At 37.0% G+C, this 9,721-nt stretch overlaps 1 protein-coding gene across 1 annotated transcript; it reads right to left on the bottom strand.

The window, feature by feature from the left end:
* Positions 1–4,611: 4,611 nt before the first annotated feature.
* On the bottom strand, positions 4,612–7,038 carry iapp (islet amyloid polypeptide). The gene is made up of 4 exons (XM_010793695.1): positions 6,972–7,038; positions 5,949–6,044; positions 5,186–5,326; positions 4,612–5,089 (listed from the first exon to the last, which is right to left on the bottom strand). Exons 2-4 carry the CDS (start codon positions 6,026–6,028, stop codon positions 4,915–4,917), a joined length of 396 nt encoding a protein of 131 aa, XP_010791997.1. The 5' UTR covers positions 6,029–6,044; positions 6,972–7,038; the 3' UTR covers positions 4,612–4,914.
* Between the last annotated feature and the right edge of the window lie 2,683 nt (positions 7,039–9,721).

The raw sequence follows: 9,721 nt of genomic DNA, 5'->3' as shown, positions 1-9,721 counted from the left end.
TGATTAACAGTATTCCACATATCTGCAGTGTAAAATCACAGACAAGTATTACCTGTTTTACCCCTACCTTTAATTATCATGTCCCGATTGTCTTGTTTATAAAATCATACATTTATATTGGTCAAAAAATAATTAAAGTATGGGCCACCTTTAAAAAAAGAAAACAGCAATTAAACAGCGTTCACTTCCTCTCATAAACAAGGCATCAAGGGAAAATATAAAGTCAATTTGCTTGTAGGTGATTGGAACACAAGTGTACAGTAACAAAGAATGATGTACTAATACTTAATGCATAATTTAATATGTCGCTGTACAGTGTTTATTTGCATCTAGGAGAGGAAAGTGTGAGTGCATATGTGAGAGTAACATTTGACAATAACAGCATATTATGTCATTGCTAACATAAGAACATATATGTTGGTGTCGAGTTCTAGTCTATGCATTAAAGGACCTGTATATCAATTAAGTGGGAGCAGGTTACAGTCCTTTGTTATGTTTATATTTGGATCTCCATTGTATCTTTAATGTCAGAGATTAATGTGGTTGCAAATCATATCTAAAATTCCAACAAAACATTCATCCTCCGTCATTACTGCAGTGATAAACAACTCACCACCGGATAACAGTTGAAGCACAGTGCCATTTGTGGTTTTACATGAAGTAAGTGACAGATCTTGACACGATCCCCATTCTCTGCAGGGCGTTTGGGCGATAATGGCTCCATTGTTTTTGGATTCATCAGCAAAAGCCGGCACTTGTTCTATTTTTGAAAAACCTTTTATGCCGTTGTTCACCATCCATGGGAGTATTTATGTCAGTGTCTGAGATGATTAGGTCACTGGTAATCAAACACGGGTTAATGCTGTGCGTCATACCTACCCTCTTGATTTTCATTAGGTTACCCTGAATAACCTCTACAGAGCACATGACTACATTGGATACAGCACTGTGATCACAGATATAAAGGAATTTGGGTAATGGTGTTTGCTCATACATTAAGAACACTGTATTTCATTTATGCAACATATTTTTTATTTTGTCATTGATAGAAATTGCTCTTTTTTTTCTGGATTAATTTCAATAGACTTTGGGGGTGCTTCTGAATTAAATGAAGCCACTTTTTCTCTATTCCAAAATGCAACGGATTACTTTACACTATCACCAGGAGTTAAATAGCAATGTGTGAAGGGGAGCCCGGGAAATTGGGGTTAATAGGCTCCATTATTGATCGCATTATAGGATCACAGCTAATTAACCTGACTATATTTCTCTACTTGGACTGTAAATGCTAAAGGTTTTTATTAAAAAGTACAAATACATACTAACATGTTTCACATCTTGACTAAATAAATAATAAATTCATTGAAAAAGCTGCTGTCAAAATTAACACTTGTCACAATACATTCACATTATAGCCTATCCACTATAAAGGATTATTTAAACACACCTTTGCAGAATGCAACAATAATTCACAGGATAAAAGAAACAACAACATTTAAACAACAAAGAAGTATCACTGATCGAAATCATAAGCTATGACTTGTAACTCCATCTGAACAACATGTGTTCTCTCTCCCCTCAATCAATCTTATTTAGGGTTTTAGCAGGTTATTCACCAAAATATAAAAGTCGTTTAGAGTAATATTTCATGAGAAGAAAGTGGTGTTTGTAAAATTAACTCAGAGCAATAGCTGACAGGATAGCTTTTTGGTTGGCCTTAAAGCAATAGCTAGAATTTTGCCCATTTATTTTCTTGTCTTTTCATTCTTCTGCCAGCAACTGTTAGCTTAGCTTAGCATACAGAATGGAGTCTGCAAACAGCCAGCCTTGCTCTGTCCAAAGGGATCAAAATCTACCAATAAACACATGGAAATAACTCATTTAATTCATACATTGTGTTATATGTGTGTAGGCTAATCTTTACGCAACCTTGAGTCTGAAAAATACAATTTGCTGTTTTAGGACAGGTTTGAGTGTGCTGAAACACCAGTAACGTACTAGCTAGCTGTTTTAACTCTTTAATCAGTCCTTATCATTAAAAATCTCACTTAATTAACACACCATATGATACGTGTCTAATCTGTGCATAAACTGAAGTGATAAATTACAATTTGCTGGGCACTAATGGCTCGTACCCACGGTGTATTAGCTAGCTGTTACCCCTATATGTTCAGTGTTTAAACTAAGCTAAGCTATATGGCTGCCAGTTCCAGCTACATTTCTATGGAGCTATTTCAGGGTCATAAGTTTTGATCATTCAAAAAAATACAATTTATTTGAAAGTCCAAGTTTTCATCCTGAACTTTGAAAAATACAATGAATAATTTGAAATAATTTTTCATGTTGAATATTATTTTGATTCAGTTCAGCAATTTTTTTTAATAAAATATTTATTTTCATATTTCACTTTTATACATATTTTGATATTGGAATACTTGTTTTTTTCAGTTTCAGATTTTACGTTTTCAGATTCAAAACAATTATTTTTTCAGTTTAAAATCTTTTTTTTTCACGTTTCAATCTTTTTTTCGCCTTCAGATCGTTTATCACTTTCAGATCTTTTTTTTTCGCTTTCAGATCTTTTTTTTTTGCTTTCAGACTTTTGACCCTGATATTGCTTCGGGGGGCGGGGCTTAGTTTGGCACCCTGAGTGACAGCCCTCCCTCTGTCATGATGCCTTCATGGATGTTAGGTAGCGCAAGAAATACAACTACACACTTTCTATACACAATACTCCCGTGATTGGTGGTGAACAAAACTGATACCAGCATCAAAGTTCCGTTAAGTGAGCTGTTGAGCATCGTATTTGGCAACAATCAAGGTATAAGAGCAATAAACTGTGCTAGAATCTGAAATCACGTATCCGCAATCAAGCGTTGTCCTTCCCCACTTCCACGTAGCTCCATGAACGCAGCATAGGCTTGGTTTTTGCGATCAGAATCAGAATACCTTTATTAGTCCCACAGGGGATACATTTACATTGTTACAGCAGACCAGCAGTTACCTAAAGCATGCATACAAAAAGTATTAAAGATTAAAAAAAGAAATTATATATATTTTTAAAGTTACACATTTTACATAATACTACATAATACTGTGACAGTTCTGCGGATTTAGCAGCCAGGTATATATTGCACAGTTTTTAACGGCATATATATATTGCACATACTGCAAATATTGCACATAGTTTGTATTTATCAACAAGAGGTGTTATAGTCTGTGTTGTTTTGTGCAGGGTCCACTAGGGGCTGTGCTGGTTGTATAGTCTGACCGCTGCAGGAAGGAAGGACCTGCGGTATCTCTCCGTGAGACAGCGGGGGATGGCGTCAGGTCCACCAGAACAACCTGCTGGCTCGTTGCGGATACGTAATTTCACATTCTAACACAGTTTATTTGTACCTGATTGTTGCCAACTACGATGCTCAACAGCTCGCTTAACGGAACTTTGACGCTGGTCTCAGTTTTCTAACATCCATGAAGGCAACATGACAGAGGGAGGCCTGTCACTCAGGATGCCAAACTACTCTTTGGTAAGCCCCGCCCCACCAAGCAACATCAGGGCCAAAAGTTTGAAAGCGAAAAAAAAAGATCTGAAAGCGAAAAACGATCTGAAGGTGAAAAGCAAAGATCTGAAAGCGAAAAACGATCTGAAGGTGAAAAGCAATGTGAAACCTGAAAAAACAAGATTTGAAACTGAAAAAATAATTGTTTTGAATCTGAAAACGAAAAATCTGTGCTGAAAAAAATAAGGATTCAAATATCAAAATATGTATAAAAGTGAAATCTGAAAATAAATATATTATTCAAAAAAATTGCTGAAGTGAATCAAAATAATATTCAACCTGAAAAATTATTTCAAATACTTTTTTAAATTTTGAATACATCATTTAATTTTTCAAAGTTCAGGATAAAAACTTGAACTTTCAAATAAATTGTATTTTTTTGAATGATCAAAACTTATGACCCTGAAATAGCTCCATACATTTCAATCAGGAGAGACTTCATTAGTAGTGAATGAATAGCTTTATTGACATACACAAATGGATGAGAAATATAGTCTCTGGTGATAAGACCTCATTGTGACATCATGTATTTTAAAGAGTTGGTGAAGCCATACTGTAAATAAATAAGAGAATGTCAAATATATGGATGAGATGAGTAGAAGAATGAGCTCGGTCTGAGCGCTGAATGTGAATATGTCTGGAAGTGAAAGTGATGAAAGGGGGACATTTGACAGCTTGGTTGCTGCTAACCTATCAAATCACCATAAGATATAACGGCTGTAGGCTATGTGATGTAGCCAGAAGTGACACAAGAAAGCAGGGCAGGTGACAATTTCATATCACGTGAAAGCTGCTCTAGGCTAGAAAGTGAACTTCCCAAAAACTATTCCTGGAAAAGGTTGTACAGAAACACATGGTGAAACCCTTATTCTTGCAGGTTAATTCTGAGGTTTGTCTGGGACATGAGGAAGCAAGTTGGGAACTGTTTACACAAATGTAATACATATAGGCCTAGTACTAGCTGATGATGTGTAATAATGTTGCTTCAAACACGTGAAGATTTTTTAAAATATATGTTCACAATTTTATTATCAAAATCAACATTTATTTCATATGGCTTTACATTTTTTTTCTTTTATTTATTGTTTTTTATTTACTTCTTTACTTCATGCCATTGCGAAACAGTATCCACAGAGCCACAACACACACACAAAGTCAGAACAAAAAAACACATTGTCTTTGAAGGTTTAAATTAAAGGCACTGTTTCTTATAAAATAAACTAGATGTTATTAATCATCATCATCACCATCAGTGTCATCGCCGGTAACGTCATTCTCACAATCATTGTTACATAAGATGTCTGGTTATATCATCAGAGCAGTGGGAGTGCTGGTGGAGGTTTGTCAGCTGTTAGAGAGGCAGGTAGTTGGGGGCCAACAAGAGCTCCCTTTTTCCGTAGGTGCCAGATCCCACATTAGTCGGTGCGTAGACGGTACCAATCGTGTTACTGGAGCGCACCAGGAAGTCTGATAGCCTTTGGGTGACGCAGGTGGCTGTGTTGCATTTTCTCTTCTCTATGCGGTGGCTAAATCAAAGATATCACAGAAATAATCAGACATCACAATACAGAGAAAATGTTTATTCAGGTAAGGATGCTGGTGGTTTCCATAAATGTTGTTACCTGTCCATGGCTGTGAGCCCCCTCTGCGGCCGTGTACTCACAAACCCGAGGAACGGGTTGGAGATCAGCTCGGGAGCTAACCAGCTGTCACTGTCTGGGAGATCACTTTCCTGCTCGCTGGATGAGCTGGGACTGAAGTACCTGCATTACAGAGGGAAAAAGGGCCAAACAGTTTTACACTGATAGCTGATCATACCCTCTTCAAAACATCCACTAGTCCCAAGAGCAAGAAGAAAAAGTGGGCACTTAGCTCCTCACCAGTTGCACTTTCCCACACATGGGCACAATTGGCATCCATCTCCAGAGTTATCAATGCCCTGAGGCTCCTCACACAGAGCATTACAGCCCTACTTATCACACAATCTCCATGATATTCAGCTGCTTGTCTACTGACCTCAGATCTGTTATGATCAACACTTCAGCTAAATGAAAGTCTTTGAACTCTGCCCCTAATCTTAAACCACTAAATGAGTGCACAGCCACATTGTATTTGGATTGCATTTCATAAAGCGCTTTTACATACACAAGTCAGCATTCACTCATTCACACATATTCATTCAGACAGAGCCTGTCAATGTGCCACTTGGTCAAGGAAAACTTACATTAACACAGATTGCCATCAGGAGCAATTTGGGGTTAAGTATTTTGCCCAAGGACACATGAACATATTAAATAAACGAGTGCAAGGGCTGGGGATATAATCACTTCAATTTGATGGATGACTACACTTCATCCGGAGCGACACCCCCCTGTATGCACTCACCTGTAGCGTGGGGCAGCAGAGACGCAGCGCAGCAACACAAGCAGTATCAGGAGGAGCACAGACATCTTCAAGTGATCCATGTTGTAGGGTGATTACCTGAATCAACACAGCAAGAACAGCACTTTATTCATGGTTACAGAAGGCTATTGAAAACAGAGGAATACATATTTTGCGTGCAATATATAACCAAAAACACCTGGCCAAAAGTCAGGAACAAAGACGCCAATTCAATTTTATCATCCGTACAAAATGTAAGAGTTCAAATTACATAGATGCGTGTCATTACAATTAGGACAAAAACAGAACACACAATTAAAAATATTTGCTCAATAATTCAGCAACGATTGTACACCATTGCCTGCAAAAGCTTAATAGTTAGAATTAGGTTGGCAACAAACAATAATTGTTATATGGATTCATCTGTTGATGATTTTCTTTAATAATGTATTAATGTGTATGTACATAGGAGAACATTTACAAAACAATTCCCCTCACTATTTCTCAAAGGCCAAAGCAATATCTTTCAAATACTTTTTTTTGTCCAACCAACAATCTTAAACCAAATTATAATTCATTTATTTAATATAGAAGATCTGATAATGGTAAATTAGAAGTATTGGACATTTTGCATTAAAAAAAGGACTGATCCAAATCAACTTCAAGTCGGAATAGTTATTCTTGTGTCTGCAGATAAAAAATATTATTATGTTATTATTGTAGATGGCTTTTTATGATGCTTTCTTACAATAGATAAAATAATCCCTCATTTCTACATCATCATTTGATGGCACATTTCCGTTGTGCGACAAGTCCTATGTCCTTAGAAACAATTTACATTTTCAAATAATAATATACAGTAGTTCAGTTGTTTTGTCAAATTTCAAGAAAGAAAACACAATCCTGAAAGAGGTAGAGATTTAAATTCAAAGAAAACTATTTGTATTCAAATAAAAACAACCAATTTGATTTATACACATACTGTATAAAAGCCAAGTTAAGCCAGAGGAAAGACAGAGAACTTACTTTGAGTTGTGTTCAGTACCCAGATCCCAGTCTGTCACTGTAGCAGTCCAGGGTTTGTCGGACTGTCACACAAACCGGCACCAACAGTTATAGGCTCATCGCTCAAACCACTTGTGACATCAGCTCTGTCCAAATATAGCCTTGCATTTTCATTTACACAGAATAGGGATGACGAAGGGGGAGGAGGGGAAATCTAAGAGGGTCTTCTATATGCCATAAGCACACTCGGCGTTACTCTAATGTACACTCTTAAACTTGTACACACGCAGACAAATGCTCATTTTCACAGTGAACACACACAATCACACAAATCTTTGTACGTCAACATCCTCATCATCACCTTCGTCATCAGCCCCCGAGGTGGGACTGACCCACGGTAAACCCACACCAGGGAGAGGAAAGTTGTCTTTCTATTTACCTTGAGACACATAATAAAGTTTTAGGTCACCAAACTCTGGCCCTCCTTCAGCCTCCCTCTGGGCTACATGGACGATGAATAATAAATGTGAAGATGAATTATCGTGCATAATTAATGGTGTCTCATTATTTTGATGGGACACGTCACAAACAAAGTACTAATTAATGAAGTGACGGTAAAACTTGTGAGTAGCATTTGACGTGACGTGACCTGCGAAACTGAAAAATTGCCGATTAGCATTCGCTTAATTTGTATAAGTTAAAAGCAAATATTAATAATGTTTAGTAATTATTCTTCGCTTCAAAACTGCTAAAATCATAATTATTTTGTATCAACAATGGGCTAAAATGTGTAATGTTAATGTTGTCATAGTGAACACCCCACAGATAATTATCACCAACGCATTAAGGCATCTTAGATATGTTTGTTGTTTTGTTTTTTTACAGTTGTAACTTTACTAATTTGGTTGACCCTCAATCCTCATTGTCTTTTTTTTGTTCCAAATCGGAAACTATTTAATAAATAAATTGTGCTTCAATGAAAAGGTCCTGAACTTTGATTGAGAAAACAGACTTGCCAGTAAAATGTTTACTAAAGTACTGAATCAAGTAAGAAGCAGGATAATTTTCTCGTAGACTTCCATACAATCAGACCTATTTTTGCAACCAATAGATTCGCCCTCTGCTGGCTATAAGAGAGATTGCAGGCTAAAGGCACTTACACATGAGCTTGACTTCTCAAACCTGGAGGTTGCTGCTTATGTAAACTAAGAGGAACGTTTATCATAGAGTTTATCATGGACTAAGTATTGTCAGGTGGCTAGAAACATTAATCCTACATCACTTCCTACGATGGCTAGAGAACACACGCTTGAAAAACATTATTCCGCTCTATTTTATGTCAAGACCACACAGTGTCATTTCTATGTAAACTGAATGTTTGTCTCATAAGATGACTATGACTGAGATTTGGGGCCAGTTGGACAATATACCATGCGTTTACACCAACTTCCTGTTTCATGAAATATTGTGCATGAGAAGTGGTATAACTACAACGTAAATTGTCTAAACGTGCCCAAATCTCACATGTATCCTCAGAGTTCATGTCTGAGGAAGTTTTAAGATCAATAAGATGCCTCTCATGTGAGGTAACCACTTGATATACTGTAGGAGTAGTCATAAAAATGCAATTATCAGTGAATGCAAGAAAATAAATTAAACATAACATTTGAAAGGACCACCTGGACCATGTTTCTGATTATCCCACAGTCTCAGTGGGAAGATGCCACCACAGGCTGCTGGTAAGTGCTGCTGGTTCTCACCACAGCTTGGAGATAACTGAGAAACATAGTGCATTGCTAATGGATATTTAACACCCTGAAACCCATCAAGGTCCCATGAACACCTCCTTGTGTTTCCTGTAAGTTTCCCAACTGCAGACAAAAACATAGGGACAAGATAATTGTTCTACTTTAACATGGATTATATAGTTTTCACGTACAGCATAATCAAAGTTGATTGAGTGTACAGATTATTTCCAATGCCTGCTAATGCACCATGTCGTCAGCAAACTAATTGAATTTAATATGTAATTTACCTATTAAATATTTAACTACTCCAGTGGATTCGAGCAGGGAGTGTAGAAAGGTTAATGTGCATAGTCTTGAAAGAAATGACATGTGAGTAGAGAAAGTGAGATACATTAAGGGGTTGGTGTATATGTAGGATTATATGTCTATTTTTAAAGGCTAAAGTCTGGGGAAACGTGTCTCTTGTATAACTCTCCTTTCTTGTCACTTGGATTTCTTTGGACATGGGTGGCATCTCAATTTATTTCTCAGGTCACGGAAAGAAAGACATGGATTTGGGCTAGGAAGCAAGAGCTCAGTGTTGCTCTATTAGTATTCCTGCAGGACATGAGAGGGGTCAAGAGTCCCTGGGGAATAATTAGCCGATGGGTAGCCAGTGCCAGAAAAGGTAAAAGTGCTGTAACCTCTGATAATGACTATGCATGTTTATTATTGTTAACTGGGGATGTGTCCATTCTACTTTAATGATAGACACTCAGATGTATGTGCAATACCTGCGTACAAACAGTTTTAGGTAGTAAGTAACAGAATAACCAGATTACATAATCAGATTATAAAAACAGAGATGTTGCATAATATCTGCCAAATATTAGGGACACACGTAGTTAGTTTGTGTCTGATTCATCCACACACACAAATAAATACATGTTAACGTCATCAACACCTACCTGTACTGGGAAAACAAATGACAGTTTTGCTCACATTGATATCTGCTCTAAATAAATGTTCACCTTAATATGTAGT

The sequence above is a fragment of the Notothenia coriiceps genome, unplaced genomic scaffold, assembly GCF_000735185.1.
Source record: "Notothenia coriiceps isolate Sejong01 unplaced genomic scaffold, NC01 NC01_scaffold00037244, whole genome shotgun sequence".
Classification (NCBI taxonomy): Eukaryota; Metazoa; Chordata; class Actinopteri; order Perciformes; family Nototheniidae; genus Notothenia; species Notothenia coriiceps.
This window is presented reverse-complemented; position numbering and strand designations above follow the sequence as displayed.

Coding starts and splice junctions, on each gene's coding strand:
- iapp (XM_010793695.1), bottom strand. CDS start 6,028: ATGGATCACTTGAAGATGTCTGTGCTCCTCCTGATACTGCTTGTGTTG. Junction 5,327..5,948: donor TCTGCTGCCCCACGCTACAG/GTGAGTGCATAC, acceptor TCTGTAATGCAG/GTACTTCAGTCCCAGCTCAT. Junction 5,090..5,185: donor GGGCTCACAGCCATGGACAG/GTAACAACATTT, acceptor TCTTTGATTTAG/CCACCGCATAGAGAAGAGAA.